Source organism: Macaca mulatta, chromosome 8, assembly GCF_049350105.2.
Source record: "Macaca mulatta isolate MMU2019108-1 chromosome 8, T2T-MMU8v2.0, whole genome shotgun sequence".
Taxonomy (NCBI): domain Eukaryota; kingdom Metazoa; phylum Chordata; class Mammalia; order Primates; family Cercopithecidae; genus Macaca; species Macaca mulatta.
The window spans coordinates 130,634,771-130,655,579 of NC_133413.1; the positions used below are offsets into that span (position 1 = coordinate 130,634,771).

The 20,809-nt window shown below is 35.6% G+C and overlaps 1 protein-coding gene across 4 annotated transcripts in view; it reads left to right on the forward strand.

The window, feature by feature from the left end:
- The window catches only part of COL14A1 (collagen type XIV alpha 1 chain), a 245,313-nt gene that overhangs the window by 126,686 nt on the left and 97,818 nt on the right, over positions 1-20,809 (forward strand). For all 4 annotated transcript variants that reach the window (XM_015145926.3, XM_015145924.3, XM_077943973.1 and 1 more), the window contains exons 24-26: positions 7,348-7,494; positions 11,330-11,386; positions 14,545-14,684. In XM_015145926.3, coding sequence (XP_015001412.3) covers positions 7,348-7,494; positions 11,330-11,386; positions 14,545-14,684 — 344 coding nt within the window. The remainder of the gene's footprint in view (positions 1-7,347; positions 7,495-11,329; positions 11,387-14,544; positions 14,685-20,809) is intronic.

A 20,809-nucleotide genomic window follows, 5' to 3' on the forward strand; every position in this document is an offset into this window, starting at 1 on the left:
TGCTGCATATGGAGTCTGACTGGTTGGGTAAGCGAATTACTAACCCTCTGCAAACCTCTCTTTTCCTTATCTGGTAATGGGTATAACCATAGTGCTGATTTTTTAGAGTTCTGTGAAGATAAAACTGAGATATTCCACAGGAAGCATTTGCAACAGTGCTCGGAAGGACCCCAAAAATGTTAGCAGCCAGATAGCCAAGACTAGCATACATTAAAATTATATTGTGCTCTAATTTGGGTAATCACTCTCTAGGGATCAAGTTTAAATCTGATGTTTTTCTTAGTGTTTCTTTTTCTTTTGGGGATAACTGGTGAACAACAAACCCTCATTACAGAGATTTAATGTATCTATACCATCATGAACAAGTTCTTCGGCGTTACAGTTCTCACGTACATCCACAATTTGGGACTTTGTTCCAAACTGAAACAGTAAAAATGTCTCACTGTCTTCATTAAAAATATTGAGAACAATAACAAATGACTGATTACCCAAAAATGAGTATCTAGAGCCGGTTTATCATCTTTTCCCAATATCAGCATGGACACTATTCAGAAGATGAATCAAATAATATACTTAATCAGATTTATAGAAACAATAGAAAAGATATGTCTTGTTATTTTATGGGATTATAGGAGATGCTAAAGAATCCCAAATGATTTTTTAAAATCTTCCAAACTTGGGAGTAAAATTGTTAAAAATGTAGCCTATTCTTTCTGGACAAATGATCTTGGTTTTCCCATTTCCGAAAAGCAAAATGACCTAATTATTTCTAGTCCAGCTAAGATTGGGTTTAGTAGCCCATATTCCTGACTATAGATACATTCAAAATCCATAAATCCCATTTTTGATCCAATCCATAAAGTGGAAAGCGTACTTTAGGAGAGCACTGAGAGCATTTGGAAATATGTCCCTTGTAGAATAAGAACTGAGATAGGTGGAACATACTAGAAGAAACTCCTGCGAATCCCAGGCAAGATATCATCATGATAGACATGCGGCACCACTGCTTCCTTAAATCCCTCTATGTGATGTAAGGATCCTTCCAGCCTGACATTGGCTTGACATTTGGGAGTGGTATTAATCTGGAATAAACGTTGAGGGAGAGAAAGTCAGGATAAGTCACATGGATTTTGTGGTTTTGTTAAATATGATTGATGGGATGCCAGAAGTAGATGAAGCACAGGCAGCAATTTGAGAAACAACTATGAAATCTGGAGGAGTTATGTTTCCTATATTTCTATAAGTCACACTTTAATATAGAAGGGTTGACATTTAGTGGTATTTGCTAAGCCTAAGAAAAAATACTAAGTATAATAATAATCACCCTCCCAAACTAACCCACAATTCTTTTATGTGATTTATCCTTTTATATGATTTAGGAAATTGAAATGAAGGGACGTGGGTTCCAGTGGATATTTGTTTCCTTTCCTAAAAATTTATAACTATATATGTTGACACAACAATGTATAAAAACTGGCTTTATCAATGGAATCAGTAATATTCGTAGCTTTTTAAATTAAATGCTTTTAGTTTAGCATATTTGCAAAGCAGCCTTGAGAGTTTTATCAGAGGATATGATTGATTTGTCTGATAATACTGATCCGGTCATCTAAAACCACAATAAGCTCTTTCTGAAGCCAAGATCTTTGCTTGCAAGCAAATGAGTCCACATTTGCTTTTTATCTTCAACTTAAGTGAACTTGTACTCCCTCAGTATTATTTTCAGGCTGCCAGAAATGTTTTCAGCTGAACCTTTATGGTCTTAATTGAACAAGAATGAACAAAAGTATTGTTCAGTTTACTTCTCATCAACATTTGTTGCTGAGAGATTAGATTTATGAAAAAAAATAGCCCACCTCTCATTCACCCAGTTGTCTTACTGAATATTATTTATCAGCTGGACAGCAAAAGATTCTAATTGACAACTTGAAAAGGAATGTTTGATGGAGGAGTGAGTGTGAGGGTGGCAGTAGGAAATGTGTTTAGATATTTTAACTTACACAATTCAGATCAAGGAATAGTCTTTCTACTTTGGAATGGAGAAGAATTAGGTTGAGTTTCATTATTTTACAGAGGAATGTGATCACCATCCTGATTGACTGCCTTTCAAGGACTTGTGGTAAGATGCCCATTCTTCCACGGGCAGATGAGTCTCAGACCGTCAGGTGTTTTGACTGTAATATTGGCTACATATGCTGTCTCTGTGGAAATTTCAGTCTTTCTACCCCAGGCAAAGGAGATACTAGGAATAAATGAGACCCAGTTTCCCCATGTGTTGGAGTAAAGCTTTATCCCAGTTGACCTCTTTCTGAATGCCTCGGTCAAATCCTTACAGTTTGATGGGTAATTTTTTCCGGTTTTTTTCCACATATTTTTTCATAGCTTGAGCATGTGCATTTTTATTCTGAGATTAAGTCAGTGATGAAGTCTCCACTCTAACCACAACCGCTGGTCAACTGTCTTCTCCGGGCTTCAGCTTCTGTAAAATTATTTCATTTGCGTCTATTAACTGAGGCAATAACTGCAAATTTGCAAGGTTTTGTAAGTAGAATAGCCACACTGTTTCATTCAGGCTTGTTTATTAATATTCACAGAAATCTAGATAAACTTAAGCCAAAGGGTCCATTTATTGGCTAGTATACTAAGAAGTCCAAAGTCTCTGGCTCCAGGCACATCTGGACCTAGGTGTTCAATGTTCTAGAGATAAAGTCTTGCTCCTTCTTGTATTTTGCTTTCCTCTGCCTTCATTTTCAGTCAGGCTCAGTGAGTCAGATCCAGAATTACATTCTCCCAGCTTCCAGCTTTAACAGTCTTGGTGAAAAGAGAGCTTCTCTTTCTCAATAGTTCCAACAGAAGTCCAGGAACTGAGTCATATTGGCCTGGTTTGGGTCATATGCCTCTAAATCTGTCATTGAGTGCAAGGGCATGAAATAAACTGCCTGTTTGGACCTGGTTGCCTTCCACCCCTGTATCTGGTGGTGGTGGCAGGAGGTAGGGGTGTTATTCAATCCTCCCCAAACCATAAAGACCAAGAGTGTGGAGGAATGGATGCAAAGAAAGAGATTTCAGATACAAGACAGGCAAAAGCAACAGATGTCCTTTACCCATGTAAATATTATGACATTTTTATGACCAAGAAAAGAAAGATTACCAGAAGGACAAGTCTTCTCAAGAAAGACTGAAACAAAATCTGCTTTTGACTCAGTCATCCATTTGCCAAATTAAATGATAGATTTTTGGTTAATTCTAGGACAGTCCAAAGTGAGAGATTTTTGGTTGGTCTTGGGTAATTCAGAGCCCTGTGAGATCCTCCATTAGTTCTGCAGATGCTCTGGGATTTTATCCCTCTCTTCAGCTGTTTTTGAGTTGCCTTGGCACCTAAGGTTGCCTTCAAATGCATTTATTTATTAATATATGCCACATAGGCCCAAACGCTTTATTCCCACCCTAATCCCCACAGCTTGATGAACTTCTTTGTAACCTGCTTAGATCAGGGTTCAGAGGATGCTCCACTTGTCCCTATTTAGGTGCTGAGATGTCAGATTTACAGTATTATTTATTGAAAAGGATAGAGAATTGCAGCATAATGGAGAGCCTACCTTACCAAAGACCAGGTCCACAAAAAACGCCATATGGAACAAAACCTATGATCAAAATTAAACCTTTTGGAGCAGTGACGTTATGATATTCTTTGCTTGTGGAGCTCAATAACTACTTGTAGGACATTTTGGTAAGTCAAGCTGGTGGCGTTATTATCAACATGATTATAATCTGGAGAATGGATTTAGTCTTGCTTCCTAAGAATGGTGGACAAATAAAGACAGATTTTTTCCCTCTGTTTCAAAAAATAAAATTAACTTCCTGCTTTTGGCATGAGGGGTTGAGGAAATTAGTCACCATTTGGTCAGTTTGAATGTTTTCCTTAAGGCAAAGCCAATAGGCCTGAATTGCATATGCCAAAAGCAACATGGATACACCCCCATTCATGGAACCCCTCTTTGTTAGTATTGGGAACCAAATTGATACTCTTTGCCATTAATCTTATAGTGCTTGTTCCAGTTTTCCAATATTTATAGCTGTATTATTTTAGCAGTAAGATCTACTTATATTCTATTTTCAAGGGTCTTTAAAGTACATGAGTTTCTACATGAAATAGGAAATGTGACAGAAAAGCGCATTTCTGGAATTGACTCGTGGAGAGTCCTCGGAAGGTTTGTGGAGGTAGATCAGTGTGATCCATGCATAACATTCAGGAAATGTTTGTATTACAGGTGGCCCACAGAAGCTTTTAGGAGGCTCTAACGGATAGCTAAGGGTCAAACAAAACAAAACAAAACAAAACAAAAAAACAGTTGTTGTGGGATTCTGAGCCTGGAAACCACAGACTAAACTTGGACCTAAGCAAAGCAAAACACTGAATTCACTAAATTTTACTGTCAAACCCATTTCACATAATTTATAATCTCACAAACACTTTAACAATTTTTAAATGTTATCATTTTTCATAATATATGAACAAGAAATGATTAAAGTTGACAGTATTTTACTTTGAACAAATATATTAATAAAAATTCTATTATAAAGTTCACTTCTGAAACTCTCTAATATTCACAATATATAAAAATAAATTTAAAATTCTATTTAACAAATGGCTTTAATTCAATTATATTTTTAAAAGTCTATATTTGTCCATAGACAAAATTTAAATAACTATATCATGTTTATTCTGATATATGCATATTATAATATGCATATATGTGCTTCAATATATGCATATCAAAATATAGTTGGAAATTTAACTAGGTTTGATACTTATAAAATAGACAAAAATTGTGTAAAATATTTGCATTTTATAGTTGAAAAAGCAACTGGTATGCTTTTATATTTTCTAGATTCTGTTTATTCTTCATAAATTGCTCTGCAAATAACATTTTGAAGGAGTGGATAGTTCTTTTTAACCACTAAATAATGCGTGTAATATATTTAATCAGTGCTGTTTTTCAACACTAGTTTTTCAATCCCTAGAAATAAAGCTTTATGAAGCTTTGATTAAACACATGCAATTTATGGATAAGATGATCAATCTAGAGGGAAATTTGAATAATTGTTTTTTCACGGTAGCAATGATTCCTCCTCTTAATCAGTTGTCCATTGTGGTAAAAACAACAACAACAACGTTCTATGCCTGTGAGGAAAACACTTGAAACTCTTCAGTAATGAAAGTCGCCCAAGTAGGCTCTGTGGAGTGATAAAGCACTGAGTCATAAAGATTCCTCATCTGATCTCTAGCCGTCATGTTCGCACATTTCATATGCACTCAACAGCTCTCAGATGGTTTCATTTTGGAAAACTATTGATTTCATTTACATTTGCTTAGAATATACCAGTGGAAATTAAAGCAACATCCTCTGAAACTGAGCTTTGGAGTTCTGAATTCAGGGTAATGAGCAGAAGTGGGTCAAGGGGTAGAATAATGCGCTTAGGTAGAAGGAGTAAGTTTTAGTATTTGATAGTACTATAGTAGGGAATAGTAGGGAAATAATACTTAACAATAATTGTATATTTCAAAATAGCTGGAAAAAAAAAGAATTGTAATATTCCCAACACAAAGGAAAGATAAATGTTTGAAGTGGTAGATATTCCAATTACCTGATTAGATCATTATACATCGTATAGAGGTATGAAAATATCACACAAACCCCCAAAATATGTACAACTATTATCTACCAGTTTAAACAATCTCAGTTCTGCTAATTAGAATAAGGACTTGAAGAAGTTATTAACTTTTCTGACCTTTAGTTTCATCTCTTTAAATTGGGAATAATTATAAATGTTTTAAGAATCAAACGAGATAATGCATATGAATTCCTTAGAATATTGCCTGGCACATGATAAGCACTCATTAAATGTTGGTTGTTATTATCTTTATTGCTGTTGTTATAATTAAATAGCAGGCACAGAATCTGGATATAATAAACCCTCAAGAAATGATGAATGTAATTAATCCATATTCCTGTCTCAGGACCTAAGGGCCAGCGCTAGTTCTTCCAGGAGATGCACATAATTTTGCTATGGACGTGGGAACAAAGAAAGGAGCCAATAGTTAGTCAGGTCTCCAGAGTTCTTTGTACCTCTGTCATGGTGGAGAAAAAGACAGAGGAGGTGCCATGTGAATTGGCTGTGTATGACATGTCTCCTTGGTCGATAAAAAAAGAACCAGAAATTGAGAGACTGAGTTCTACAGCATATATGGCCCTATGCTATGTAAACACCATGTCCTTTTTCCTCAATTAAAGGATTTTCAGAGTGGATGCCGGGAATTTGAAGAGGCCCCTCTGAACTCCCTGGGAATGTCTTTTGCGATTGAAGGAAATCATTGGTGTCAGTTAAAAGTCAAGGCTGAGAGGGAGATACTGGGCAGTGTGAGGACTCCTTGGTGATCCCAGTGCTGCTGCAAGCTCTTGCCTGCAGTTGTGGCAGCTTTGAAGACAACCTGGACCCATGGACCAGGGCTTCTGAGATCCATACCTGTATCTTTAGACCACTGCCTAGAAGGGTATCCTCTTGGGTGGCAATAAGTTATATGAGACCAAAAGGAAGTATCTGTTTATGTTATGTAACATTGGACTGTGTTCAGAAAATCATACTGAATAAAAGGGAGTTCAGGTTTTAAAAAAATAGGCCAGGGATGGTGTCTCATGCCTGTAATCCAAGCACCTTCAGAGGCCAAGGCAGGTGAATCACCTAAGGTCAGGAATTCAAGACCAGCCTGGCTAACATGGTGAAACTCCACCTCTACTAAAAACACAGAAATTAGCCGGGCATGGTGGTGCACGCCTATAGTTCCAGCTACTCAGGAGGCTGAGGCAGGAGAATTGCTTGAACCCGGGAGGCGGAGGTTGCAATGAGCTGAGATCGCACCATTGCACTCCAGCCTGGATGACAGAACAAGACTCCATCTCAAAAAAAAAAAAAAAAAAAAAGAAAAAGAAAAAAGAGAAAAAAACATGCCCTCACATCTGCACCTGTCCAAAAGATCAGTTAGGATGTGTGCATATAATTACATGCATTAATAGTTCTCCATTAAGTACAGAGTTGATCTCAGAAGTCTTTTAATAGTAAACATCATTTGTTGACATACAAAATGTGATTTTTCATAGAAAAATACCAGTGAGTGTATTAACTCTTTGGAAGAAGATACAATACTTCAAACAAATATAACTCATTCTGGCTTTATCTGATGTGGGCTACACATGTGAAGTATTTTAGAAGCAAATCATCTGCCAATGGCTGTGTTTCAAAAATTTCATATGCATATGTTTTTGTTTTGTTTTGTTTTTATTATAGATACAAAAAAGCAAGAATCAACTGTGGGTGGAGGTACAACCAGGCATTGCTTCTATGGACTTCAGCCTGATTCTGAATATAAAATCAGTGTTTATACAAAGCTCCAGGAGATTGAAGGACCTAGTGTGAGCATAATGGAAAAAACACGTAAGTCGTGTGTGTTCTCTCCTGATCCCTCTCCCCATGAACAAAGAGAATTTTAGGCATCCTGTTTTGAAAATACCTTATCCCGTTTAGAAAAATATTAGCTATTGCTGTTCAGGAATATGCATAATACAAGTTTTGTTCCTCTTACTCAGTCCCAGAATTCATTGCCTATGGCCCACTGATGTCATCAATATGGGTTTTTTATTTCCATTCTCCATATATGTTTCACAAGAGACTAGAAGTCCACACGATAGTAAAGCAATTGAGACAATGACTTACATTGTGATCCAGATCCATAAGGAACTGTTGTGGTATGTGGAGTGTCAAATGCAGTTTGAGGACTTGGCTCTGACATTAAAACAATGGCATATTACCACAGCCATGAGGATGGGAAGGGAGCCAAGATGTTCCAACTAGCTGACCCTAGAGTTACTGCTTGCCTAAGAAGCTCTTGCACTTTTTCCAAGCTGACTGCAGATGTGATGCACTAAAGGGAAAGGCAAAGTATAAAATTAAAACAAACCTCTTTTAACATGTTCCAAAGAGCAAGAAGAGTGTCAACTTCTTGAAAAGACTTCTAGTCAAAGATTCTTGACCCTAGGTGCACAAACATTAAAATGGTTTGAAATGTAGTGAATTCTGGGGGACATTTGTGTGCTTAACTCAGTATCTTGAATTTAAACTTGAAATTCCAGGAGGATTTGTGTCTGAATAGGTGTTGGGCAATGGGCTTTCTTGGTGACCCCTCTATCACGTACATGGCATTTAGAAGGGATTACTGCCTGTGTATAGCTCTTCCAGCCTCTCCGGCACTTGCAGAGGGAAATCATGCACGTGTAACCTTCAAAAAGAGAGGATAAAAGTATAATAAATCATCTTCTTTTATGTAATACAAAGACTTTATTTCAGGACACTTAAATATGCAGTATTTTCATATTCCACTTGTATTTTTGAGGTATAATTTACATAACATAAAATTTAAGTACCATTTTAAGTGTGCAGTTCAATGATTTTTAGTACATGTAATGAGTTGTATCACCATCCCTACAATTAAATTTCAGGACATTTCCATCAACCCAAAGAACCCTTCCTGCTGTTTGCAGTCAATCTCCTTTCCCACCCTGAGCTTCAGGCAATCTACTTTCTTTTATTATACATTTTCCTTTTCTGGACATTTCACGTAAGTGGAAATACACCATATGTAGTCTTTTGCATCTGGCATCTTTCACTTAGCATATGTTTTTGTGGTTTATCCATGTTATAGATTGTGTCAGTAGTTTGTTTCTTTTTATTGCTGATTAGAATTCCATCTTATGGATTGTAAATCATATAGTTTTGAAGTTAATAGGAACTTGGTAGTACACAAGGCTTAGAGTCAAATGGTTGGTTTGAGGATCTTGTTCTGCCCCTTTCTAGCATTATGGCTTTGGGCAATTCAGCATCTCTGAGCTTTTCACTCATCAATAAAATTAACTACTCTCTTGCCTCAAGTGGTGGCAGTAAACAACCAATAAAAGAATACTCATTGAAGAGCTTTTCAACCTGTATGTCATTGAGCAAGTACTGTCTGTCATTACCATTATTATCTTCTTAAAAGTCATAAACTAAAGGCTAGATCTCACTATCAGGCATGTTTTTTCTGGGCCATACTTTTTTAAGTTTTAAAGTAGTTTTTGAAAAGTCAGAATATCTTGCAACACTAAGTGTCTATCTTCATGGTGCCAATCTGCTGGAACCAAGTGCTGTCTGTTTAGACAGTGCATGTATGCTTAAGTTTGCTACTGCACCTTAATGTTTACACTTTCTTTGTGCTTATTGATTGCTCACCTGACCCCTAGAAACATTTGTGTTTAGAACCCCTGATCTACTTCAGCTTCTCCTGTCCTTGACCCCACACTGGTTAACTACTAACCTAGGGTTAAATCCAATTTGGATAGCTCTGTTTGATGTAAATGTTTTCCTTATGTTGGAGGCATCTGTCTTCTTGTAGCTTCCACCCGTTGGCTGTGGTTCAGCCTTTCGAAGCAATGCAGGTAAAGACTACTTCTTCTTTGAGTGACAGCCCCTCACATCCTTGAAGACAGGGACAATTTGTATGTCACATATAGAATATAAACATGTGTCCCCAGTTCACTGTGGTTCTTCTTACCTAAGAGATTCTTTGGCCAGATGTTCTGCCCAGTCATATTAATCTGGCTGCCATACTCTCTTACTGATTTCATTCTTGATTTATTGACCAGACTTAGGAGATGCCTTGATTTTCCCTATTAAAGAAGATGCACAATTATTAAGATGACTACTTCCACAAATTTTAAAATTCTTTAAATGGCTTTAGAAACATTTTGTGGGGTTTTTAAGAAAGTTTTGCAATCCTAGTTACAAAAAAAATTCTCAGTTTTTAAATTTTGAGAGTTTTTAGCTTCAAAAATTACCTTTAAAAATAACAGTGATATATATTCATAATAGTGAAACAGAAATATATAAAGTGCATTGTCAACCTCCCTCTTTTCTTGTTCTTCCTTTTCAGAAATATTTCCTTTTCACACACATACATATATACATATTTGTGAAAAATAAAAAGCACATATATATAAAATGTAAAAGGTGTGTGTGTGTGTTTGTGTGTATAAGTTTTATTTTTCACAAATGGGATTATGCCATGGTATTCTGTGACCTATTTCACAAAATAATCATCTTGAATATTTTTTCATTTAGTAATATATAGTTACCTCATTCTTTTAATGTTGAATCATTTTATTTAAATTATTTTATTTTATTTTATTTTATTTGTTTATTTATTTTTTTTGAGACGGAATCTCGCTCTGTTTTATTTTATTGGATCTTAAAGTTGGAAGAGACCTTACAACTCACCTCTTAGCCTTCCTGACAATGGAGAAACTACCGTTTATAAAATTCTTGGCAAATGATCAGTCTGCCTGAGCTCAAATCCTTCTAGCTATTTGGTGCTCAGTATCGCCTGAGGCTAGACTTCCCCTCTGTGAATGGCTATGATTAGTGGAGGGTTTTCCTGAGTATTTAACTGGGATAACTAGAAGAATTTTCTTAGTTTTTCTTAAGTCTTTAGTGTCAAATAGGAATTAGAAATGAATACATAATAACATTGTGTTTAATGTTTGCCTAATGACACCAAAACTTCCTGGTGCTTTGCCACATGAGCTGGAATGAGAATTGATAATCACTCCTCTGATCTAACTGTCCCCAGATCCTTTAACCAAGCCACACCTCTGCAGAGTACGTGGACTTCTTTTCCCACATAATCCAGGTTGAAAAGATCCAAACACACTTTAGCCTGCCAATGTTACATTTGGTCCTCAAAACCAAAAGACATTTCCAGATGCAGTCTGAGCAGAGCAGAATGAATCAGAGTCCACTGGTGACCAATATCCTGGGGGATGCAGGATGGAAAGGGAAAAGTGCTATTGAGCAAGGATTGATGGTCAATCCTTAGGCAGAATGGAAATGAAGTTTATTGTGTGTGTGAAAGCAACAGGAGATGAACTTTCAAATGGGTTGGCAGGATTCCTGCCTTAAATCAACATTAGAACCACTTTGTAGTTGACAGTTTGATTTCATTGACTCCTGCTGGGTAAACTGAATGGTGGCAAAATGGCATTTCAAGCCTTCAGTGTGAGGATGAGAGGATAGATGGAGTCAGTTTTCACAGGCTATGGCTGATTTATAGTACTCATTAAATTCTCAGGGAAGACAGTTATCAAAATCATTGACTCCCCTGAATATTTAGTACTCCATGACCTTGTTCTCTTTCCCACAGATGAGATGGCGAACTGATGTCCTTTCTCCCTTTCCTTTACAGAATCACTTCCTACACAACCACCAACTTTTCCACCAACCATTCCACCAGCAAAAGAAGGTAAAATAATAATAGAATAATGATCTGATTTTAGGTTTAGGATTTGTGTTGGTTTTGTTTGCCTGTTCATTTAAAACCAGGGTATTAATAAAGTATATTTATTGTGCTACCTAATTTTCTCCTTAATACAAATGCTTATCAACCATGATGGGCTTAAATAATATCCATTTAATATCAGTTCTGCACACAAAGAGTGGATTTACTAACAGAATGCTTAATACTAATTTTTTGAAATATGAGAGCAGTTAACATTCATTAAGGAAGAATAGTTACATAATTTGTAAGTGAAAATCCAGTCTGTAATTTCTCAGGTACAATAATAGTTTCCCAGCCGACCTCTGAAGTGTCTTTTTCAGTTGTTTTTTCTTTCCTCATCACAACAGTTCCTCATCACCTTTTACCTAAGCTATTAAGGTAACTTTAAAAAGGCCCCCAACAAAGTAGTGATCATTATTTTTTTCATTTCAGTAGTGAACATTTATTAATCCTACTATTTATTCTCAAATCTCTTATGGTAGGCGTGGGAAATACAATAATAATACGTGATTGCTGCCCTCTGCTTATTTTTAGTATTAAAGAGAAATGGGTGCTTGCCTAGATAAATACCAGTCAAGTTTATGAGTTATAAAATAGCAGTTGTATTATGGTAGTCCAGAAGTGGTAATGGTTAATGTTGCTGCAGATTAATGAATCGTAAAGGAAGAGGAATTTGATCTACATTTTGAAGAATGAGTTTGAGAGACAAGTAATGGGATGAATAGCACTCGTAGTCAAGAGTGATCCAAGTGCTTAATGGATTTAGGGAATCATAAATGCTTTAGTGTGACACTAAAGAGAAAAGAATGAGGATAGAGTTATGGATTGGTTAATGTGACAAAATTAGGAATTTGGGCTTTATCCTGTGGGTGATGGCATGTCATGACAATCTGTAAGAAGGAAGGGTGATCTGATGAAATCTATGTTTAAGAATGGTAACTTTGGCGAAATAGGGAGGATGGACTGGAAGAGTGAGAGGAGAAAGTGGAACACGTTAGAAGGTTGTATTGGAAGAGTTCTTCCATTCATAATGCATCTTAAAGTGCCTGTTACGTACCAGGGAAACAATAAAAAATAAGTTATTCGGAGTTTAAAGTCAGTGGATTCAAATGCTGCAGAGAGTGGAAGACACAAAGAAACAGGCAATTAAGAACTCTAATAAAGCTCAACATTCATCCTAGGATGGCATGCAAAGTCTTCACGAATCAATCTATTTTGCAGTATTATTTCCCAGAATACATTATATAATAGCAAAATTGTACAACTCAGGGTTCCCCATACATGTCTTATGCTGTCCTGCGTCTTTGAATGCTATTCACTCTACCTGGAATGCCAAATTCTTTCTTCTTCCAGCTTCGTATCTAGCCTTCTTTAGTCTCAACATCTATGGTTATTCTCATTATTGGAACTGGAAACAGAATCCTAATTGATAAATTTACTAATTAGGCACCTCTGATGCAGATATTACAGAATGCTCTGAGGTCAGAATATTTTTATTTATAGCTGAGTATGGATATTATTCTATCAACATTCATGAATTCTTATAGAAGATTTATGTGATCTGGAAGGGTCTGTGGGATTAAGCATTGACAAAGTAGAAACATTGGTTCTGAGATTTTCATTGTGATGGTTTTAGATGGTGCTTTTACAACTTGAATGCACTGTGTATTTTAGGCTTTGTTTGTCCTGGGTATATTTAATTTAAAAGCCAATAAATTTGTATTATTAAACTAATACTAAATATTTATTAAACAAATATTAAAACAGAAAAAACATAAAAGAAGAACATTAAAAACACAACTTTTTACCCCAGAGGTAATTCCTTCATGCATGTTGATATATTTTCTTTCTTTGATTTACTAACTAAATTTTTCGTTTTGAGTGTATTTTTTAATAGAATTTGCTCTCATTTTGAAAGTGAAACGTAATTTTCACTTTTATCTTTCCATGGAAACAGAGGACCTGTTTATAAACTCATAATTAGCAGATCTTGTTATTCCTTTCAGCTTTAAGTTCAAACCACAAATTTGTAAAATTTTATAAATCGCAGAACTCATGAGAACAACCTCACCAGATCTGTACTGCCCCTAGAGTATTAGCTCACTTGGAGATGGTTTATTTTATATTATAAATAGCTTTAAGGCAATAAAGTTGTACTTAATAAAATAAAAACTAAGTGAGGTTTTCCTTAAAGCAAGGAGAAAGGCACATTATCTCATAGAATATTTGTGTGCAATTGGCATAAGATTAAAAGATTCAGATTATTGAAGAGCAAATTGTTTGCTTCATCATAAAACAGAGTCAACTGCAATGATCAACCCTAATGAAGAGGAGGAGAGGCATAGATAATCTGAAACAGCACATGATAACATAATAGAACTTTTAAAAAAATGTTCTCAGTAGAGTAGGTTTTTATTGGTATAGTTTGCTTTGTTTAATTCTTTTTGCTTGTTTGATTGCTTTATTGATATCTGTAATACCTGCTGATAATACTTTCCCTTGGCTAGCATTAGTGTACGTTTCTTGACATGTATCTGTGGGCAATAGAAGGACAGAGACAGAATTTTTTTTTTTTAACAAGATTAGAATTTGTTTGTTTAGGGCCTCAGCCCAAATGAATATCAAATTATAATTAGATTAATCTGTTTCCATTTTAGCACATGCTTTTCTGCTGAGATTGAATCTCTCTGACATTAACTTGCTAATTCAATAAGAAAAGGACGGTGCACAGAGTGATAGCGTGTCCTTTTTTTCCAATCAGTTGGCACTAGACAGTGTTTGCTGATACTTTGATCTCTGAATCCCCTTAGTCCCATCTTTTCCTAGTCTTTCATTTTCATTCTTTTGGGCTGTGGTTGGTGGACACTTTTTTTCTTTCTGTTTCCACATGCATAATAGAAGCTTCTTAGTCATGAATAAGAATGGGGCTTTGAATATAAAGGAGTAATTACAGCAAAGAAGCATAGTGAACAGGAGTTTGTAATATGAACATTAAGAAGTTTATATCTTCCCTTTGAAAAAGAGCTTCACTTATCAGAGGGCAACTATTATTTGTCTTACTGGTTTAATAACTACTAAATTTTCCCCTTATCTCTGACTCAAAATTCATTGTTGGTCTTCAGTATGTAAGGCGGCCAAGGCTGACCTGGTATTTATGGTGGATGGATCCTGGAGCATTGGAGATGACAATTTCAATAAGATCATCAGCTTTCTGTATAGCACTGTTGGAGCCCTGAACAAGATTGGCACAGATGGAACCCAAGTAAGGCTAATAAATAATTCATTCATTCTATGTATTTAGAAATTATTTCTCCAGCTCTTATTACAGCTACTTGTCAGGTACTGTAGGTCAGGAACTATCATGATTGGACTCAACCTTAAATGAAAAGATAGACAGGTATGTGTTTAGAAGCAGTTTATTGATGCCTGGTGAAGCTCCAGAGGATGCTTACCCTTAAAAGGTGCTGAGTTCAGCAAACTAAAACAAGGTAGAAAGTCCATGTCAGGGGATTATATACTAGGGTAGAATGTCTCTTTTAATGATACACACAATATTTTCCCTGCCCTTAAGGACTTTAAAATCTTGAAAGGAACACCTTACTATAGATCATGTGGAACATGAAACTAACTCATTCATTTAACAAATATGTATCAAGGATTTGTTATGGCCATGTACTATACTGTCATAATGAATGTCAATCAATGTCTCTAATTTTGTGGGGCTCGTATTCTTAAAAGTAAGGACAGAAGACATACTGGTCAGAATGGCTGTTATTAAAAAGGCAAAATACAACAGATGCTGGCAAGATTGTGGAGAAAAGGGAACACTTATACATCGTTGGCAGATATGTAAATTAATTCAGCCATTGGAGAAAGCACTTTGACAGTTTCTCAAAGAACTTAAAACAGAATTCCCAAACCCGGAATCCCACTGTTGAATATATACCCAAAGGAATATAAATCATTCTACTATAAAGACACATGCATGCACAAGTATGTTCATTGCAGCACTATTCACAATAGCAGACATGATATCAACCTAAATGCCCATCAATAGTAGACTGGATAAAGAAAATGTGGTACATATACATCATGGAATATTATGCAACTATGGAAAAGAATGAGATCATGTCCTTTGCTGCAACATGGATGAAGCTAGAGGCATCCTAAGCAAACTAATACATAAACAGAAAACCAAATACTGCATGTTCCCATTTATAAGTGGGAGCTAAACATCAAGTATTTATGGACACAAGGAAGGGAAGAACAAACACCAGGGCCTACTTGTGGGTGGAGGGTAGGAGGAGAGTGGGGATTGAAAAACTACCTGTCAGGTAACATGCTGAATATCTGGATGATAAAATAATCTGTGCCTCAAATCCCACGACTTGCAATTTATCTCTCTAACAAACCTGCACATGTACCCCTAAACCTAAAAGAAAAGTTAAAAAACAAGAGAAAAGGGACAGAAACAGATATAAACAGGCAAGCAAATAGATTCACAAGGTAGGGATGTATGTTATGAAAACAGAGTGATGTGATTTAAAGATGTCAGGGGATTACTCTAAATTGTGTGTGACAGTTATTTTAAATTGTATGGTCACCAAACCTCTTTGAGGAGGTGCCTTTTGAACTGAGATGTGAATGATGCAGACTTGAAGATCTGAGAATGGAGTTTCCAGACAGAGAAAATGATAAGTATAGAGGACCCAAGATGAGAATGAGTTTTGAAACTTCATACACCAAAACTTGTGGCTAGAATATAGTAGGTGAGAGTGTGAGGATAGAACAAGTGGAAGAAGCAGGCAAAAGCCAGATCATCTTGAGTCTTGTGGACCATCAAAGGAGTTCAGTATCATCATAAATGCAACTGGAAGTCACTGGAAGGTTTTAAGGAGAGCCAAGATCTGATGTGTTTCAGAAAAAAAGATTACCTCAACTGCTTTGTGGCATGTGAATTACTAATACGGATAAGAGTGGAAGCAGATAGACCAGTCAGGAAGGTGCTCTCATGGTCCAGCAGAGTGATCATGGTGGCCTGGACTAGGGTGGTAGCAATGAGGTACACTGAAACAAATGGATTTGGAATATATTGTGAAAGAATGGCTAAGAAAATTTGGGCACAAGAAGTATCGTAAGAGGATAATGGATACTTTGCAGAAAGCATACAAGACAGAAAAGATTAGGGTCCTATTTTTAGCCTCCTCAAACAAAATAACTGTCAGCCAAGAATTCTGAATCCAGCAAAACTAAGTTTCATAAATGGAGGAAAAATAAAGTCATTTTCAAGCAAACAAATGGTGAGAGAATTTGCCACTACCAGACCAGCCCTATAAGAAATGCTAAAAAAAGTTCTAAATTTGGAAACAAAAGTTTGATATACATCAGAATGTAACCTCTTGAAAGCATAAAACTCATTGGGACTATAAAACAATAACACAATGAAGAAAACAAAGTACTTAGGTAACAACATGGTGACTGGGACCATACCTCACATCTCAATATCAATGTTAAATGTAAATAGCCTAAGTACTCCACTTAAAAGATACAGATTAGAAGAATGGATACAAAATCATAAACCAAATATCTGCTGTCTTTAAGAGACTCACCTAACATGTAAATATTTGTGTAAACTCAAGGTAAAGGGGTAAAAGAAGATATTCCACGCAAATGGAAACCCAAAGCAAGCAGGAGTAGCAATTATTATGTCAGATAAAACAGACTTTAAAGCAACAATAGTAAAATAAAAAGACAAAGAAAGTCATTATATAATGATAAAAGGATTGATCCAACAAGAAGATATTACAATCCTACATTTATATGCACTTAACTCTGGAGCTCCCAGATTCAGAAAACAATTACTACGAGACCTAAGAAGTAAGACAACAACACAATAATAGTGGGAAATTTTAACACTCCACTAGCAGTACTAGACAGATAGTCAAGACAGAGAGTCAACAAAGAAACAATGGACTCAAACTACACTCTAGAACAAATGGACCTAACACGTATTTACAGAACATTCTATACAAGAACTGCAGAATATACATTCTTCACATCAGCATATGGAATATTTTCCAAGCTGGACCATGATAGGCCACAAAACAAGTCTCAATAAATTTTTAAAAATCAAAGTCATATCAGGCATCTTCTCAGATCACAAGGGAATAAAACTAGAAATCAGCTCCAACAGGAATCCTCAAAAGTATACAAATACATGGAAATTAAACAATTTGCTCCTGAATGATTTTGGGGTTAATAATAAAATTAAGAAGGAAATTAAAAAATTCTTTGGAATGAAAGATATACTTACACAAGTTGTCAAAACCTCTGACATACAGTAAAAGAAGTTCTAAGAGGAAAATAAATAGCACTCAATGCCCACATAAAAAAGTCGGAAAAAGCACAAATTGGCAACCTAATGTCACACCTCAAGGAACTGGTTCAACAAGAACAAACCAAAGCCAACGCTAGCAGAAGAAAAGAAATAACAAAAATCGGAGCAGAACTAAATTAAATTGAAACAAAAAGCAATAAAAAAGATCAATGAAACAAAAAATTCTTTGAAAAGATAAAATTGATAGACCATTAGCTGGATTAACCAAGAAAAAAGAGAGAAGATTTAAATAGTCTCAATTAGAAATGAAAATAGAGACATTACAACCAACACCACAGAAATACAAAAGATTATTCAAGACTATTACGAACACCTCTATACATAGAAACTACAAAATCTGAACGAAATGGATGAATTCCTGGAAAACAGCAACCCTCCTAGATTAAATCAAGAATAAGCCCCGAGCAGACCAGTAATAAGCAGTGAGATTGCATCAGTAATTTAAAAACATTTCCCAAAAAAAAAAAAAAGGCCCAGGGCCAGATGGATTCACAGATAAATTCTACCAGACATTCAAAGAAGAATTGATACCAATTCTATGGAAACTATTAGATTGGTGCAAACCACAATTACTTTTGCACCAACCTAATATTCTAAAAGATTAGAAGGGGAATTCTCCCTATGTCATTCTGTGAAGCCAGTATTACCTGATACAAAAACCAGTAGAGGACATAATGAAAAAGAAAATATGCCAATATCCCTGGTGAACATAGATGCAAAAATAATCAACAAAATACTAGCTAAACAAATCCAGCAACACATCAAGAAGATAATACGCTGTGATCAAGTGAATATCATCCCAGGGACACAGAGAGGGTTTAACATGCACAAGTCAATAAATGTAATACATCACATAAGCAGAATTAATAACAAAAACCATATGTTCATCTCATAGATGCAGAAAACATTCAATAAAATCCAGCATCCCTTTATGATAAATACTTTCAACAAACTAGGAAGAGAAGGGACATACCTCAAAATAATAAAAGCCATATATAACAACCCCACAGCCAAAATTATACTGAATGGAAAAAAGTTTATAGCATTCCTTCTGAGAACAGGAACAAGACAAAGGTAATCATTTTCACCACTTCTATTCAAGATAGTACTAGAAGTCCTAGCCAGAGCAATCAGGCAAGAGAAAATAATAAAGGGCATCCAAACTGGAAAAGAAAAAGTTAAATTATTGCTGTGTGCCAATGATATGATCATATACCTAGAGAACTTAAAGACTTCTCCAAAAGACTCCTAGATTTGATAAACAAATTCAGTAAACTCTTAGGTTACAAATCAATGTATACAAATCAGTAGCACTGCTATACACCAACGATCAATTCTCAGATAAGAGATAAGTCCTGAGGATCAAATCAAGAACACAATAGCTTTTACAATAGCTGCAAAAAAAAAAAAAAATTGACATACCTAGAAATATGTTATACTTAACTAAAGAGATGGAAATTCTCTTCAATGAGAATCACAAAACACTACTAAGAGAAATCAGAGATGACACAAACAAATGGAAGCATCCCATGTTCATGGATTGAAAGAATTCTTATGAAAATGACCATGCTTCCCAAAGCAATCTACAGATTCAATGCAATTCCTATAAAAATACCAACATTGTTTTTCACAGAATTAGAAAAAACAATCCTGAAATTCATATGGAACCCCAAAAGAGCCCAAATAGCCAAAGCACTCCTAACCAAAAAGAAAAAAATCTGGAGGCATCACATTACCTGACTTCAAAGTACACTACAAGGCCATAGTTACCAAAACAGCATGATACTGTTACAAAAGTAAGCACATAAACTAATGGAACAGAGCAGAGAACCCAGAAATAAAGTCAAATACATACAACCAACTGATCTTGGACAAAACATTCAAAAACGTAAATTGGAGAAATGACACCCTATTTAATAAATGGCACTGGGAAAACTGGATAGCCACATGTAGAATGAAACTGGATCCCAACCTCTCACCTTATACAAAAATCAACTCAAGATGGATCAAAGTCGTAAATCTAAGACCTGAAATGATAAAAATTCTAGAAGATAACCTGGGAAAAACTCTTCTGGACATTGGTCTAGGCAAGGAATATATGACTAAGACTCCAAAAGCAAATTCAACAAAAACAAAAATAAATAAATGGTACCTAATTAAACTAAAACCTTCTGAACAGCTAAAGAAATAATCATCAGAGTAAACAGCAAACCCAAGAATGGGAGAAAATGTTTGCAAACTATGCATCTGACAAAGAACTAATATCCAGAATCTATAGGAAACTCACACAAATCAGCAAGAAAAAAACCAAATATCTCATCAAAAAAAAAAAATGGGAAAATGGCATGAATAAACATTTCTCAAAAGAAGATATACAAATGGCCCACAAACATATGAAAAAATGCTCAACATCACTAATCATCATGGAAATGCAGATTAAAACCACAATGAGATACCACCTTGTCCCTGTAAGAATGGCCATTATTATAAGTCAAAAAACAATAGATGTTGGTGTGGATGTGGTGAAAAGGGAATACTTATACACTGCTGGTGGGCATGTAATTTAGTACAACCTCTGTGGAAAACAGTATGGAGATTTCTTAAAGAACTAAAAGTAGATTTACCTTTGGTTCCAGCAATCCCAGTAATGGCTGTCTACCCAAAGGAAAAGAAGTCATTATGTCAAAAGATACCAGGAAACATATGTTTATTTTAGCACAATTCACAAATGCAAAGATATAGAACCAACTTCAGTGCCCGTCATCCAATTAGTAGGTAAAGAAAATGTAATATGTACACACATACACACACACACACACACACACACACACACCATGGAATACTACTCAGTCATAAAAAAGAACAAAGTAATGTACTTTGCAGCAGCTTGCATGGAGGCCATTATTCTAAGTGAAGTAATTCAGGAATGGAAAATCAAATACCACGAGAGCTAAGCTATAGCTACACAAAGGAACACAGGGTGGTATGAT